The sequence below is a fragment of the Tursiops truncatus genome, chromosome 5 (genome assembly GCF_011762595.2).
Source record: "Tursiops truncatus isolate mTurTru1 chromosome 5, mTurTru1.mat.Y, whole genome shotgun sequence".
Taxonomy (NCBI): Eukaryota; Metazoa; Chordata; class Mammalia; order Artiodactyla; family Delphinidae; genus Tursiops; species Tursiops truncatus.
This window is the reverse complement of record NC_047038.1, coordinates 104,928,005-104,946,268: the sequence shown is the minus strand read 5'-3', so window position 1 is coordinate 104,946,268 and position 18,264 is coordinate 104,928,005. Positions and strand designations below refer to the sequence as shown.

Here is an 18,264-nt window from a genome sequence, read left to right as displayed (position 1 = left end):
TGGAATGCTGTAATAATAATTATTTTTTTTTAGAAAAAACCATGAAATCTTCTTCTCTGGATGCCATGAAGAAAAAGAGAAACATGCATTCATCCTTTAATATTTAAGCGTTCCATGCCTAAATCACTTTCCCTAGGATTCCAGGCTTCTCCAAAAGCCTTCATGTTTCATACAGTTTCTAATATATATTTGATAAAATCAGCATAGGAACTCTTAGAATTATTTATCTACAAAACTAGATATCAAACATGGCATCCTAAAATGTTTTACAGTAAAGAGACATTAGTCATCCCACATAAATTTACAGATAGGACTACTGAAAGAAAACATAAAGGAAATATTCCTATAGCTGAATCCCACACTAACTACTAAGAAAACTACACCAGATGCCCTCTAGACTCGACATTAGAATCCTAAACTCTTACTCCAAAGCCTGGCCACGTTGCCTACCATGGATGACTTTTGGACCAGCCTCATCAGGATGTGCTCTGCTTTCTTGGAAGGGATAAGAATCTCTGACAGATTCTCAGGCTCACCAAACAGAAGGAGATAGCATTTTATATATACATATATATATGTGCACCACACAGTACCACTATATATCTGAAACCATAGTTGTACAAAATAGAATTATTTTAACCATGTTGCCAAACTGTTCTGCCTAGTGACAGTTGAAGCTAAATAAGAGTATAAACAAATGGTAGAAAGACTTCTGACATCCATTCTTAACTTTTATAGTAGGAGTATTTATATAAAAAAATCTTCATTAAAAATATATTGCTATGTTACCCTATGAAATTTATTATTAGCAAATAACATAATTTTATCTGAGTGAAAAATTTTAAACTGACATTGAGTGGATAAATTATTTCTCACCAAAAGTTACTGAATGTAGAAGAAAATAAAATGAAGAAATATACACAAATTAATCTTCAGAGTTTAGTGTCTGTACCCATACTATGTTACAAGACAGAGCATTGAAAAAAAAATCATTTTATTTGTAAAGAAGGCCAAGGAAATACGTCTTCAGTGGCAGCCAACCACACATTATTGCTTTTATCAATACTGGCTCTCCATTAAGAACATGCATTTCTGGTTCATTTAATCAAGAATAATTTTCTTATTTGGCACAGAGGTATGACAAATTTCATTCTTAATTTCTCATTAGATTTCCAAAAGACACCATAGTAAATTCAAATTATGGCTAAACTCCCCAAGTGTGGCTTATGGGGAAAATGGGGAAACGCATCTCCAAGTATATCAGATCTGCAGAAAACTGCTTCACTTTACAACTTGTTTATCCTTCCAAATTTCCCCTCTCTGCTACTTTTTGTCCTACACTCATTTTTTATTCAGTCTTTACTAATTTGTTTTATAAATAGCAGAATCATCAGCAGTAAAGTGACCAGAATACAGTATACTTTATTTCCATTTATTTTCATATAAACGTTTTGGCAGTCAGCCAAGTTCACTGTGTCCTTTGGAAATCTAACCATACAGAAGACCAGGTGTGACAGAATATACACTACTTAATATATACAAACTTGAGTCCTGAGAGCAAAACATAAAGGTTAAAAGACAGGGTAACTTCTCATTAAGCTGAAACAAATTCTCCAAACTTAAATGAGAGGGTTCTAAAAACCTAGACTAAATTATATCCCTCACTCATAGATAAATGAACCCAATCTCAAGGAGCTCACTTAGGAATGTTTTGTCCAATCATTCATGACCAATGGAGAGCAGGTGCTTGACATCACAATTGTTTTATATTTGAGCTTCATCTGCTGCTTTAGGTTCATGGCATGTACCACTCAGATGTGTTCCTAATAACTCTCCATCTGACAGCAGCGGGGTTATGGCAGGGGTCTGTGTGGTCAGCAGAGAAAGGGATGGAGAAAAACTAGGCGTCATGGCTTTCGGCAGAGAACTTTGATGATAGCGAATGGGGGAGTGTGGGTATTTCCGAAGTCCCTGCCCCAGGGTTATGGCTGGCAATCTTGGTGGAACTGCTTTAATCCCGGGCTGGGCTACTGCTGTTATCAAAGGTGGTGGAAAAACAAAAGATTTCTTCTCCTTTGGAATGCCAGGTATATGTAAGTGCTCATCCTTTAGTTTTGCAATATCATTAAATACTGATGCAAGAGGTTGGAACTTGGGTTCCCAACTGAGGAGATAATCCCAGTGATAGTTGCCTCTTACATCATGATCAGAGTTTCTCTGGGTTGAAAGAGCTGCGCATCCTGCTTCCTGATCACCTGAAATAAAGACGGCCTCTTTTCTGACATCAGCCAGGATGCCCACTTTTCCCTCTCTCTTCTTTAGAGGCTGGAGTAAGATGTTATTTTGAACATAGGTAGTGCCACAGCCCTGTCCTTGATCTCCTTCCTCAAATGTATGGCTGGTTTCTGCTGTTTCAGCAGTGACCGCCACATCAGTTTCCCCAGACAAACAAGAGAGCTGGTCTGATTCCCTTGGAATGCCGGAGTCTGGCACCCTGGACTCCCGATCACTCAGAGCTGAGTCAGAGTCCTTTCTGTAAGGGTGCTCATTTATCCTCTGGATTTCCTTATCTTCTGCAGTTTCTCCTTCCACAGAATAGTGACCACTGGAGTTTGAGTGCCTGTACAGATGTGCAATGTCCTTCTCCATAATTCTTGTTAAACTCAACCATTCAGGCATGGAGTCCACGGGCACTACCTCATTATCACTCTCATTAGTTTTTTGGAAGGGTTTCAGCGTGCTGGCATCCCTGGTCGGTCTCACACTGATATCTAAGGATGATGATGTTTTCTTTTCTTCAAAATTGTTTATTGCATCTTTTTGTTTATGTCTTAAAATAAGTACAATTAGAATGAAGACAAGTAACAAAAACACTAAAAAGGAGACAGTGAGACTGATCAAAAAGCTGCTAGCTGATTCTGTGGAGTGTTTTCCTTCCAAGGAAAAAGACACATTCACAAAAACAGTACAAGATGTAAACTTGGAGTCTGGTTTGGGGCTACGAGCAATTATTTTCATTTCGATGGTGTCTTCTTTGCTGACTTGACTTTTTATTAGGGGAAGGGCTCCACTTAAATAAATATTTCCATTAGTTTTATTTACCGAAAAGAAGGGAGATGGAGTTTCGAGGGAGTAAAGAATAACTCCATCAATACCAGCATCTGCATCTGATGCTTCCACTCTGCCAATCAATTGTCTTACATTACTCTTTTCTGGGAGGTTGAAAAAATATTGATCCTGAGTGAAAATGGGTTCAAACTCATCTATCCCTTCAATATCCACCCAAACCATTAAGGAGGCTGTTGAGTCACCCTTGTCTTTGGCCTGAACTGTGAGGCAGTATTTTTTGTCATGTTCATAGTCAAGGACTTGCTGAGCACGAATATCCCCTGATAAGGGGTCAATGAGGAAGAGGTCATGATCATGCGGCATCTCATGAAGGAGAGAACAGGGTGAAACTATAGAATAGGTCAAGTCTCCATAAGGACCCGTGTCAAAATCCAAAGCATTTACAGAACATATGGTGGAGAAAACAGGAAGATTTTCAGGAACAGCACAGTTCAAGTTTGGGAACATAAACTGAGGTGCATGGTCATTATCATCCAGGACATTGACAAACACAACTGCAAAAGAAAACTGCTTCTTTTCTTCATCTGAAGCTTGGAGAGTTAAAGTAAATTTTATCGTTTCTTCATAATCCAAAGGTTTAATCAAATAAAGAACTCCAGTTTTTTCTTCTAAGTGAAAATGCCCCTTCTCATTTCCAGAGATTAGGTGGTAGACGATTTCTGCATGTGAAGCCACATCACAGTCACTTGCTGAGACCACAGTGATGGGGCTCCCTCGAGGGGTACCTTCCTTGATGTGGGCATGATATTCCAGACTGCTGAATGCAGGTGGGTTATCATCCACATCGAGTACTGCTATTGACACAGTGGCTGAGGAACTCAGTGGAGGGCAGCCATGGTCAGAGGCCAGAAGGACAAGCTTATGACTGGCGGTTGCTTCTCTGTCCAGATTGTGAATCAACACCAGGTAACCAACTTGCTTGTAAGTATATTCTGAATGAATGAAACTAGTTTCCACATAGAAATTGTTCTGTGAATTACCACTGATGATGGAATATTCAACATGAGTGTTTTCATGGGTCCAGTCATGGTCAACAGTTGTAAAGGTGACAAGTGTGCTTCCAATTGGAGTGTCTTCACTCAAGCTAAGATTATAATATTCTATTGCAAACTCAGGGGCATAATTGTTCACATCTTGTATTTCTATCTCCACTAAGGTAACAGCCTTCAGGTCAGGAATCCCACCATCACTGGCTTCAACAAGAAATCGAATTGTTGATTTTCTATCCAGAAGTAAGATGGGATTGATAGTATATACTGTGCCTGAAAAACAAGACATAGTCTTTCAATGTTGTGAAGTAAAATTTTCATGATCATCTTAGTCAGCAAATATTTACTAATATGTAAAGATATCTGTTAGTTACAACCAAAGGTAACTCCAACTAGAAAATTTAGATTATTACATTTATACTTTTGTAACACTTAAGATTCAGAAATAATATTCATGGCATTCACACTATTAAATATGTGTGCTGCTTGAAGATGACTTTGCCATAAGTTTTTAAACATTTTATTTTTATATAGTAAATTGTTCCATTATTACTTTTTAAAGAAAATGTATTCTTATTTGAATAACTTATACCCCATTCTACTACGCATAGACACATGTATAGAGACATTCTGGCATAAAGATATTTACTCTGGAAATGCTGGATGGCACTCATGCTAGTCAAATGAAAGTAGTAAATATGATAATGCAGACTTACAACTATTGCTGAATTCTAGAGATGCTTTTCCTAAAGCTCTTGTTTAATTCAGCAAGTGGATTTTTCCCCTATTGATGAAATATGTGTAATACGTTTTATCATCTTAAATATAGAAATATATAATTTTTATAAGTATGTATGTAACGATATTTTTCTAAGGAAAATGTGTCTTAAGTATGGTCACAAAGAAAGAATACAAAATGGTATCTTTTAAATGCCACATTTCAGTTTGGGTCCCACCATGAACTCAGTTGACCTGATAATATTCAAGATTTTAAAAACATTCTAATCAATGCAAAGTCTGTTGATAATGCATATCAAGCAAAAGTGTTGCCAGGATCGAGTGCTCAGAGGGACGACGTCACACTGCAATTTGCTGTGGCAGAGAGAGCGAGACAGAGAGAGAGAGGAAAGCCAAATTCTTGACATGTTCGAGTCCACCCAGTAATCATTCATCTACAGGCTGTGTGGCAACATTACCTACTTCTGCCCGTTACCATACTCTGAGGGCCTCATACTGGTATTTTGTGACTAAATTCTCCCTTCAGGTAATCCTGAGGTTAACTTTTTAAAATTGAGAATATAATTGACATATAACATTATATTAGTTTCAGGTGTACAAAATAATGATTCGATATTTGTGTAACTGCAAAGTGATCAGCAGAGTAAACCTAATTAACATTGATCATCCAGAGTTTGACTTATAAGTCAGCTCTCACTTGTGAAACAACGCAGTGGTGGGTGGAGATGGGGAACACACAGTGTAATGTGTCCCAGCCCTGTTCTTTTCTAGCATGTGCTCTGCTAGGGACAGCACTTTGCTAATTATTCATCTTTATCAAATTTAGCTTTTAATGTCTACTTGCTGTTAAATTTTCTCTATGCAATGCTTTACTTTTCTAACCTGAAATCCTTGCCTGAATGTATTTCACAACCACAAATGTCTTGATCTCTGATAACAAAACGAGGAGCCTTGGGAGACATCAAAGAAACCAAAACATCCTCAATTGTTTTCACTTAGTAGAGATGCTCAAATAATTTTCCTTTTTGTTTTTTTGGTTTTTTTTTTTTTTTTTTTTTTTTTTAGTCCTTGTTGAATATGTGATGCTGTTACTGAACTTCTTGTACTTGGCTTGGAAAAAAAGCTTCTAAACTCTGGTAACATGAAGTCTTCAGTTTTAAATGAACCTCTTTGACTTCATTTTGATTCTTGTTGAGGCCTGGGCTAATTACTTCAACTGTGCTTGGTTGGCTGGATGAGCTGGTATTTACTATACTGAGGTCTCTGAATTTCTGTGCATTTGCCAGCATTTAATCAGTTCCTTTTGCTTTCCAGCCATTGAGATGTTGGAGAAGAGAAATAGCACCAGGATCTGCTACCACAGCATTTGACGTGAAGAGAAATAAGAAGGTGGTGTCTTTGATACCAGCGTGTGGGGATGGAGGTGGCACATTTGGAAAGGATTATTTCAGGCTCCCACCCTGTAACTCAAACCTATGAATGCTAAAGCCACTATAAATAACTCACCATTTGTAGGATCAATTGAAAATGTCTTAGAAGAAGAAAGGATCCTGTAAGAAATGTTCTCGTTGCTTTCCACATCTGTGGCCACCACGGTCAGCACTGCGTGCCCCACAGGCACCGATTCGGAAATGGTGACCTGAGGGGAAAAGAGGGCGATGGGCACTGTGCTTAAAGGTTGTAGCTATTTTTATGAACAGGGTCAGAACCTGAGGCCCTTTTATTCATTTTGCTTATAGTAAAGATAGAGAACCTGACTTTTTTAGGCAGATTAATTTATAGAGTGAACATATTAAGAAGATTGTATTAGCAGTTCCAGAATTCAGAAAAACAAAAACTTTTAAAATTTTTCATTCAGTTTTGATTTTTATTATGAAAAATTTTCCTTCTAAAAATTATTTCTGTGTGGTAGAGGACAGCTAATGCATTTACTAATGTATTATTATACTGTACATTTTATAATTATTAGCATTGTATTATTTAACAAGCCTTCACAGAAGATCATTACTTAGGTTAGCTTCTCTCCTGTGTTTACAGGTAAACCTTGCATTTGTTAGTTTCTCTCCTGTGTTTACAAGTAAACCTTGCATTTGTTACATTCAAGAGTCCTGGAGCCCATATCCAAGTACTTAGGTGAATGTTATCATTGTCCTTACTTCTATAAACATATACTATGCTCTAAAATCTACAGTTTACACTGTAGAGTTTTGTTCATGATTTGTTTCTGCAAAATGTTAATCAATATATTCAAAAATACATGTCTAGGAAAGAAAAGGTTTTCTCAAATTAACTGCAGATAATCCAAACTACCTTATTGTCTTATTTGTGGCTTTGCAAATATTAGGCAAGTCCCAATTATTATGAACAACTGGATCCCAATCCCTAAAAACTAGAAAAATGGTGACATACTTTCATATGATGATTTGTGATACATACATAAGAAATTGAATTGAATGTGATATTCAATTCCATATGTACTTCTATCCTCCATAATATTGAATATAAAACTCTCAGCAACAACTTAGGCAGTAAAAGCAGTGAATACTGTCTGTTTGTCTAAATTAGTGTCAACATTATTCCCTGTTCTTTCAAGTTTCAACATCTCTTAAGTTCTCTACCTGGTAAGAATCTTGAGAAAATACTGGTGGGTTATCATTGACGTCCAGCACATGGACGATGAGTGTCCCTTCCGTGTGGTGCACCAAATCTGAAATTTGGATATGCAGCTCATATTCAGTAGCTTCTTCAAAGTCCAGTGTTTTCACTAGCACCACTACCCCAGTGTTCCGATCAATAGCGAACTTAGTTCCAGGATTACTCTCTTTGACGAAACTGAAGATGAAAGCTGGATTCAAATCCACATCATGAACTGATATCTGAGTCACAATTACACCAGGCAAAGAATCTGAAATAGTCATGACCACTGTCAGTCTCCATTAAAAGTCATCCTTTGAAATATTTTTCTTTAACAGTTCAATCCAAGCATTTTGATTTTAAGTCCAACATGATTTGCTATTTATTGGCATGATTTCTCATACAAGGCTCGTTATGAACTGAACAAAAACTCTGAAGAATTTATAAGCCCAATAAAAGTGAAAATTTACCACTGAGTATGGAATTGAGGAAGTAGGGTATATTCAATTTTTATATTACACTTTTCGTCATATGTTTATAACACAATTCCAGCACCAAGAAACATTCTAAGCCACTTATTTGTACTATATAGTTTCTATATCAAAACCATATATTAATGGGGATGTGGGTGGGAGGAAGGTTATTACTCAAAACATTAATACAAAACATAAATTTATGAAAAGTAGGCAAGATTTAAATGAAAATATTTGGATGCTAAAGTTAGAAATAGATACTTAGTTCCTTATATTCATTTTTATAAAATTATTTCTTTTGAGTGGTACACACTGCTTCCTTCTCTTAAAATCTGACTCTCAAAATTATAAAGACTATAGAAAGTGTACATCATACTAGTGATGAAAACAGATATCTAATATTATTCACCAAAAAAAATCACAAATAGATGACATGGTAAATGTCTCACATGTCATATATGTTCTCTAGCCTAAACTGCCAAGACAGGGACTTTGTTTTGGAGCTGACAGGTATGGTGCAGGTGGAAAGAAGATGCCAAGGCATTCAGAATAGTTCCACTGTGTGGGAGACTCATAATTTTCATGTTTCAAATTTGAACATTCTTGACATACACCAACCACACTTGACCCCTTTCGGTATGTTTTGATTTATACAGCTTGTTCTTGTGATATATTTATCCTGGGCACATTGCTGCATTTTGATTCCAGTGCATGTACTCTTACCTTCAGTAAAAGCTGGGAAAAATATATCCAACTGGTGAGAGGCAAAACTAGACAATTTTTTATTGGCAGAGTATTTTAGATTTTTAAAAATATTTGTAGGTATCCTTATATATAAAAATTTCTGGAATATAGCCCTCTGCAAGCAGTAATGTTTATAATTTGTTTGGAAAGTGAACATAACAAAATGTTAAGCACATTTTAGGAAGAAGTTGGATATTAAGAGTGAAAGGAGAGAGGATAGTGAAGGGCCACTATTTGCAACTTCAACTATAAAAAGTTGGGTTGGATTTTACCAGTACAGCCATTGACCACAAACAACTTTGAGATCACAGACTATGGGGTCTTCATATAACCCAGAGACCCAAACAATTAAGGCTAATCAGAATATAACGTAAAACTTTGTATTTCCAACCTCTACCATTAATGTGGTAAAATTTTTCTGCAAATGTTGAAGTTTAGTTTACACTAGAGGAAAATGATAACTCTGTGCGAGGAACATCCAACTCCCTTCACTTATTACTTGTCATTAGTGTACTGCAAATAAAACTGAGCAGAACCTTATGGGGCTTTCCTGGGACAGATTCCCCACCATGTCCTCCCCCTTTCTTTTGTCTGTAGAAAAATTTTAGTCAAAGAATAGATTTAGGGAATTCCCTGGTGGTCCAGTGGTTAGGACTCCATGCTTTCACTGCTGAGGGCCTGGGTTCAATTCCTGGTAGGGAAATTAAGATCCCACAAGCCTCATGGCATGACCAAAAAATGAAAAAAATAAATAAATAAATTTAATCAGAGAAGTGAGGAAATACAGAAACAAAAGAAAAGTAGTCAAACAGGACAAAATCATAATAGTTTAGTCATTAAGCATGGTCAAGGACCTTTAGCTCCTCCTCAAGGGCTATAGATAATATTCTGGGCCATATTCTTTGAGCTGTTTTGTAGATACTGAAACCTCTACCAGATCAAGAAGTTAGCTATATGATGGCCAGGCTGTAGCCATGACATAAGCTGCCACAATTCTGAGAACCAGCCTTAAAGAAATGGGAACAAACCGACCCTGGAACTGAAGATTAACTGGGCTTAAAGCAATCAAGATGATGCTGATCAGACCACCACATGACAAATTTCAACTTGATCCTCAGAGCTGACTGTGCTCTTCTGCTCATAGCCCCCTCCCTCTGGCTGTACACCCATGAAACTCCCCTTTAGAAGCTCTTGCCCCCTGATCAGCAGTGGGGAATTGGCCTTTGGACACAAGTATGTTTTCCCCTCCCAATTACTGGCCTCCTGAAAAAAATCAGCCTTTCCTTTCAACACTTGCCTCTTGAGTTTGGCTTTCGAGTGGTGAACAGCCAGACCTGAGTTCAGCAACACAAAGACTAATAGTGTTATTAGTCTAAGAACATCACTGCCTCTCAGGGGAGCTTTATGGTGAGCAACGCAGTCAACAAAAGATGCTCTTCATAGAGATTTCACTTTTAAGCAATGTCCATACACATAAAGAAGCTGTGTGGAATGCTGGTTTGACCTTGGGAAACCAGCCTCCTGCTGGTTTGAATGCAAATCCCAACTTTAACTTTTAACTTCTTTGACATTTTCTATTCTGTAAAATGAAGATAAAAACTACTTATGTTATGTGGTTGTTGAGGATTAGTACTTATATTTCACATAGCACCCAGCTGAAAAAATTGTAGATGATATTATACAAGTTTGATATTTCAAATCACCACACTTACTTTCTGCAACTTCCACTGCTTCAGAGGGGAGAAAAGCCGGGGCATTGTCATTTATATCAGTCACTTGTATCTTGATCACAGTTGTACCAGAAAGCCTGGGTATACCTTTATCTGTGGCTTGTACAATCAAGCTGGTTTGGAAAAGAATCAAGGAATGTTATCCATCATTCAGAGAATGAGAAAACAACATAAATATGAAATATCCAGTTGAAAACTTAAAAATGAGCTGAATAGCTACTTTTATGTCTCCCCTGACTTTTCTAAATGGCATCATTTAAAATTTATTTCATAAGAATGGTAGCCTGAAATGTATTTGTTTTTGACACATTTAGGGAATCAAATCCAAAGACTAGGGGTTGTGAAGTATTTAAAACAGATGAACTCTCTCTAGGAGACCGACTATAAAATTCAGTCCTTTCTACTAAGAACAACCTAAAAAGTACAAACACCAGCACCTGTTTTTTAGATAAGGAGATTGCCTCCAGCCTGGACACATGGCCTGGGTACTGCTACATATTTCCATGTTACTGCACTAACAAAAGGTAGAGCCACTAAAAGATTGCTTTGTATTATTTTTTTTTCAGATCTAAATTGCAAATCAATCAAAATTGTAGAATTAAGAGAGGGAACTACCATGAATAATACATGTGCAAAAGAGGCACTATTGACTAGGACTATAAAGTAGAGGTAAAAGTCCATGATTTGAAAGAATTTACACACAGTGATTCAATCTCTCTCAGATGATGGTACAACTCGCTACTCCAGCAGCCAACTTAGAAACCTGATTAGTGTCTTCAACTTCTCCCTTTCTGTCACCACCCTGACAACATCCAACTAGTTATGAGTCTTATAGATTTTACCATCTGAATATGACTTGGATCAGTGTCCCCATCCATTTCACTCCTACCTTCAGAGTCTCAGATGGGCTGATCCACCATCTTGCTTTGCAGGAACTGAAAGGTTTCCCGGGGCATGGGACTTTCAGGTTTTTTTAAAACAGGACAGTCCTAGGCAAACTAGGACAAGTTGGTCATTGTAGCCTCATCCCCTCATCATCTTTACCTGGCATTCTGTGTATTCATTATACCTTTTCTCAACTGGAGTACTTGTTACTCATCAATCTGCCTACTGCAAGTCTCACCTGCTCCTCTTCATCCTCCACATTACAACTCCTCAATTGCTCTATCAAAAATCCTGGTTTGAAAACCTGACTCCCCTATTTAAAACTTTTCCTTAGCTTTCCATGTCTACAAGAAGTAATACAGCCTTGTGCACATACATGATCTTCTATGACACAGCTTCTGCCTGGAATTCTGGTCCCTACACCATCTTTGCCTTTCAAAGCTCACATCTCTGTAAGATTTCACTGACCTTTCATCTGATTTAGATGCCCCTTTCTCTACCCCATAGCACCCTGTACATTCTTCCACCATAGCAAGCATCACCTTTTCTTCTTAATGATTTGTCTGCCTCTCCTATAAGTTCCTTAAGGGTAGATGTCTTGCCTTATTTGATTTTCTTTAATATATTTTGAGCACTGGTTTCTCAAGATTTGCTCAAGATTATAAATGTATCAGATGACAGAGCCAGGATTCAAGCCCAGGTCTTGGTTGACTGGAAAGCTTGTGCTCTACTATATGATACTTTTCAATATGCCTCTCTTACTGTGTATATATCACACCCTAATGCATAATCATTAGCTTTTCACTCCCCTCTAAACACTATGAGCTCCAGAAGGGTAGCTGAGTAATAAACTAAGCTGTCAATTGGAAGATGATCTTCATTTCAGAAGTGGAATTAGTCTTAGCCAGTTGGTGATACTATCTTTTAAGAAACGGAGACTTGGAAGTTGACACACTTCTACTTTATTTTCCATTATTAGCTTACCTGATAAGTGTTCTTTATCTTCCAACCTTAAATGTTTAAAATGATGTAAAATAAGTATCAACTTTTTGTTGGTTTAAATTCCACTTAGTAGCAAATGATCACTACTTATCTATTGCTCATGAAGAACACAGGCTGCTTTCTACACTATTGAAGTGGGGACATCAGTAGAACAACTATTTAAATTTCACATTTCTAGAGCATAGGAATAATTCCATGTAGAAAGTTAATTTTGTTAGCATGAATGTAAGTCAGGTACACATGGAAAAATTTTACTAAAAATAATCAACTCATCATGTTCTCTGCCCCTGCTGCCTGCCCCTCCCCAATGTCATACTAAAGTCTCAGCCAAGACATCAAAGTATGGCTCTGTTGATTCTTCCACTGTAGCCTTAACCACTCTTATTTTCACAGTACTATAACTTCAGGGGTTCCATGTAATGCCTATGTCAGGTTAAAAAAGCAAGATTCTTTGATATAGAGAGAAATATGATTCTGTTTCAAAACAAAAGGACAAGTCAATGGTTTGAAGAACAAATGAAAAATTATGAAGGTAGATCCACTGAAATTCTACACATAACTTCTAAGGGACCTCAAGTTTTCTGTGATGGCTCCCTGGCAGGTTTTGTAAAACTCTTAGCTGGTCCAACTGGTTCCATGTTCCAGAACTGCTGCCCTGATTAGTGTATCAGCAGAGACAATAAATGAAGCTGACCAGATAAAGACAGTCCCATTCTAGTTCAGAGCATAGTTCTCCTACTCTACCACTGATGGAAAGCTATTTCTTACTATGTTAAAGTTTAAATGAGACTTTGACCAGGCAGAATCTTTTCTGATTGCCTTAATATTTAAGATGGTGGTAGAGGACTTTTTCAAAACTCTCTCTCAACAATATATTAAAAGTATACCCAGAATTAAGTGTTCCTACTGAAATTCCAAGAGAAATAAAAATATCAGCCAAAATCATAACACCTTTGAAAGGAAGAGCTATGACTTCTGGTTATATCTACACACGTTTTATTTCCTCTTCCTCTAGACATTCTGCTGTAATGATGGCAAAAGAATTTAAAATAAGGTATATGTTGATAAGGCTAAAAAAGAAAATGTGAGACGATATTAGTGAGTGGAGTGGGGGAGAAATTTAAACTAATTTCTGGAAAATGCAAGCAGATTGAGAAGTGGTTACAGATAAGTGGGCCAGAGAAAACCATAGATTAAAATGCATTCTGCATTTGTAAAGAGATAAGGATGAGTGAGAAACAGATTTGCCCTCATATAACCAAGGAGAAGCTCAAAACATGGCAAAGGGCAGGGTGAGATATCGAGCTAAAAATAGCTTAAAGATTCTTTTAAACTCAAAATCCGGAACAATCAAGTCCCCTTGCCCATTGCTCTTCACCCCCAGGCAAAACAATGTCTGATGTTCATACTAAGAGTAAGTAATATCGAGGGACTGTCTCTGAAGAAATGAAATCCCCTCCCAAAGGGAAAAAAACTCTCTCTATATACCGTTATTTGTATGTCATCCTGCAAAGTAGTCAGGTTCTTCTCTGGTTCATCTGAAAGCCAAGTGTGCTGGTCAATGAGATCCACCCAGAGAATCTGACTTTGCTATTGCCTCACCTAGGACCAAGGATTGTTAGTTACTTACAGAAAGTCTCCCACACGAAAAAGAGAGTGGAAAATAGACAAAGGGAAGAAATAAACCCAAAGGATGCAGAGATCTTGACAGAGAAAAAGACAATGTTAAAACAATTCTAATTAATGTCCTTGGAGACAATAATAGAGATAATGCATAAAACAAGAACAAGATGCTATGGAAAAGCTCAAAGATTAAGGAAGAGATTTTGGAAATAAAAAATACAAAATATTCAAAAAATTTCAAACCAAAAAGTGAAAAAGAAAGTTTAGAAGGCTATAATTAAGAAAATCTCCAAGAAAAATAAAACAACAACAACAAAAAACCACACACACAACAAGAAATGGAAAGTAGGGAATAAAACATCACTGACAAAGGATCAATCCTGGCAGTCTAACTCTTGACTGAATAGGATCCAGGAAAAAGAGGCAGGGCAAAGTAAACAAATAAAACAAAACAATAAACAAAAGGGAGATAATTATCAGTGAAATAATACAAAAAATAGAAACATTTATCCTCATTAAAAGAGCACACCAAGTACTCAGCACAAGGAAAGACCCACACCAAAGTACATAATGACAAAATGTCCAAACATTGTAGATAAAGAAAATAACCTGAAAATTTCCACAGAGGATGGAAAAAACAAATCATATACCAAACACAGAATTAGAATGGCATCAGATTTCTCCATAACAAAACTGAGTTTTAAAATATAACAGAAAAATGCCTTTAAAAATCTAAAAGAAATGTTCAACTTCTGTATTATCTATTGCATAAATCACATGTGAGAGTAGAATAAAGGCATTTTCAGATGTGCAAGAACTCAGAGAATTTACTTCCTTGGCACCTTTTCCTACAAAACTACTGGAAGAAAAAAGTAAGAGAAAGACACGGGATCTGAAAATCATAGGCCCAATGTTGGAGAACAGTAAAACAAAGTCACAAGTCATGGGGTCCAGCTTTGCAGCGGGCTTAGGGAGCCACACTGTCCAGCTAGATCAGGAGGGCAGAAAGCAGTAGGACCGAGGTCTCCAAGGAACAGAGGACTTCACAGAATATTTGATATGAGAGGCATATCAGTGGAGAAAGATAAGTGGGCATGTCTGACAGAGCTAATGGAATATTTACAAGGAATTAAGTACATGGATATAGCACATCAGGTGAGCAAAACCCAAAGATAATCATTAATGCTGGGGATAAGGGGGAGGGTAAGGAAGGAAATATAATTATACAGTATGACCTGGCTCTGAAGTAAACACCTATATACTCATTTTATGTAAACACTGATTATTGATTAAATGAATAGTGCTATGAATACAAAGACAGAATTGGATGTAAGAAGGTAAAAATATTAAGCCTGAGAGACCTTCAAGATGGTGGAAGAGTAAGATGTGGAGATCACCTTCCTCCCCACAAATACATCAGAAATACATCTACATGTGGAACAACTCCTACAGAATACCTACTGAATGCTGGCAGAAGACCTCAGACCTCCCAAAAGTCAAGAAACTCCCCACGTACGTGGAGAGGGCAAAAGAAAAAAGAAAAAACAGAGACAAAAGAATAAGGAGGGGACCTGCACCTCTGGGAGGGAGCTGTGAAGGAGGAAATGTTTCCACACACTAGGAAGCCCCTTCACTGGTGGAGATGGCGGGGTGGTGGCAGGGAAGCTTCGGAGCCACAGAGGAGAGCACAGCAAAAGGGGTATGGAGGGCAAAGCAGAGAGATTCCCGCACAGAGGATGGGTGCCAACCAGCACTCACCAGCCTGAAAGGATTGTCTGCTCACCCGCTGGTGTGGGTTGGGGCTGGGAACTGAGGCTCAGGCTTCGGAGCTCAGATCCCATGGAGAGGACTGGGGTTGGCTGAATGAACACAGCCTGAATGGAGCTAGTGTGCCACAGTTCACAAGGAGGGAGTCCAGTAAAATTTTGGAAGTGCCTAAGAGTCAAGAGACCATTGTTTCAAGGTGTGCCAGGAGACGGGATTCCTACCCTGTCTGCCCACAGAAGGCAGAGCACTGCTTAAATGAACTCCAGAGGTGGGCACAAGCCGTGGCTATCAGCACAGACACCAGAAACAGGCATGAAACGCTAAGGCTGCTGCTGCTGCAGCCAACCAAAAATCCTGTGTGCGAGCACAGGTTGCTATCCACACCTCCCCTCCTGGTAGCCTGTGCAGCCCACCAGTGCCAGGGTCCCATAATCTAGGGACAATTTCCCTGGGAGAACACACAGCATGCCTCAGGCTGTTGCAAAATCATGCTGGCCTCTGCCACCCCAGGCTCACCCTGCATTCCATACCCCTCCCTCCTGCCAGCCTGAGTAGCCAGAGCCTGCTAATCAGTCTCTCCTTTAACCGCCTCCTGTCTGGGCTAAGAACAGATGCCAGAGGGCGACCTACATGCAGAGGCAGAGCCAAATCCAAAGCTGAACCCCAGTAGCTGTGCGAACAAGGAAGAGAAAGGGAAATTTCTCCTAGCAGCCTCAGGAGCAGCAGATTAAATCTCCACAATCAACTTGATGTACCCTGCATCTGTGGAATACATGAATAGACAACAGATCAGCCCAAAATTGAAGTGGTGGACTTTGGGAGCAATTGTAGACTTGGGGTTTGCTATATGCAACTGACTAGTTTCTGATTTTTATGCTTATCTTATATAATTTTTAGCACTTGTTATCATTGGTGGATTTATTTATTGGTTTGGGTGCTCTCTTCTTTTTTATTAGTTTTTATTTTAATAACATATTCTTTTATTTTTTGTTTTAATAACTTTATTTCATTTTATTTTATTACTTTTTTCCCTCCCTGTTCTTCGAGCTGTGTGACTGACTGGGTCTTCATGCTCTGGCCAGGAGTCAGACCCGAGCCTTGGAGGTGGGAGAGCCGAGTTCAGGACATTGGGCCACCAAAGACCTCCCAGCCCCACATAATATCAATTGGCGAGAGGTCTCCTAGAGACCTCCGTCTCAACGCTAAGACCGGATCAGCAAGCTTCAGTGCTGGACACCCTATGCCAAACAACTAGTAAGACAGGAACACAGCCACACCCATTAGCAGAGAGGCTGCCTAAAATCATAATAAGGTCACAGACACCCCAAAACACACCACCAGCCATGGTCCTGCCCAACAGAAAGACAAGATCCAGACTCATCCACCAGAACATGGACACAAGTCACCTCCACCAGGAAGCCTACACAACTCACTGAACCAACCTTACCGACTGGGGGCAGACACCAAAAACAACGTGAACTATGAACCTGCAGCCTGCAAAAAGGAGACCACAAACACAGTAAGTTAAGCAAAATGAAAAGACAGAGAAATACACAGCAGATGCAGGAGCAAAGTAAAAACTCACCAGACCAAACAAACGAAGAAGAAATAGGCAGTCTACCTGAAAAAGAATTCATAGAAATGAAAGTAAAGGTGATCCAAAATCTTGGAAATAGAATGGAAAAAATACAAGAAATGTTTAACACAGACATAGAACTAAAGAGCAAACAATAAATGAAATTTAAAATTCTCTAGAAGGAATCAATAGCAGAATAACTGAGGCAGAAGAACGGATAAGTGACCTGGAAGATAAAATAGTGGAAATAACTACCACAGAGCAGAATAAAGAAAAAAGAATAGAGGACACCCTCAGAGACACACCAACATTTGAATTATAGGGGAACCAGAAGAACAAGAGAAAAAGAAAGGGACTGAGAATATATTTGAAGAGATTATAGTTGAAAACTTCCCTAATATGAGAAATGAAATAGTCAATCAAGTCCAGGAAGCACAGGGAATCCCATACAGGATAAATCCAAGGAAAAAGATGCCAAGACACATATTAATCAAACTATCAAAAATTAAATACAAAGAAAAAAATATTGAAAGCAGCAAGGGAAAAGCAACAAATAACATACAAGAGAATCCCCATAAGGTTAACAGCTGATCTTTCAACAGAAACTCTGGGAGCCAGAAGGGAGTGGCAGGACATATTTAAAGTGATGAACGGGAAAAATCTACAGCCAAGATTATTCTACCCAGAAAGGACTTCATTCAGATTCAATAGACAAATTAAAACCTTTACAGACAAGCAAAAGTGAAAAGAAATCAGCACCACCAAACCATTTTAAAACAAATGCTAAAGGAACTTCTCCAGGCAGGAAACACAACAGAAGGAAAAGAACTACAATAACAAACCCCAAACAATTAAGAAAATGGTAATAGGAACATACATATCGATAATTACCTTAAATGTAAATGGATTAAATGCTCCAACCAGAAGACATAGACTGGCAGAATGGATACAAAACAAGACCCGTATATATGTTG

The 18,264-nt window shown here is 38.2% G+C and overlaps 1 protein-coding gene across 1 annotated transcript in view; it reads right to left on the bottom strand.

The window, feature by feature from the left end:
- Positions 1-839: 839 nt before the first annotated feature.
- DCHS2 (dachsous cadherin-related 2) overlaps positions 840-18,264 on the bottom strand; it is a 162,461-nt gene continuing 145,036 nt past the window's right edge. Inside the window, exons 18-21 of the mRNA XM_073804674.1 lie at positions 10,420-10,550; positions 7,475-7,761; positions 6,363-6,495; positions 840-4,391 (exon numbers count right to left, since the gene is read on the bottom strand). Of these exons, the coding sequence (XP_073660775.1) occupies positions 1,765-4,391; positions 6,363-6,495; positions 7,475-7,761; positions 10,420-10,550 (3,178 nt within the window). The 3' untranslated portion in view covers positions 840-1,764. The remainder of the gene's footprint in view (positions 4,392-6,362; positions 6,496-7,474; positions 7,762-10,419; positions 10,551-18,264) is intronic.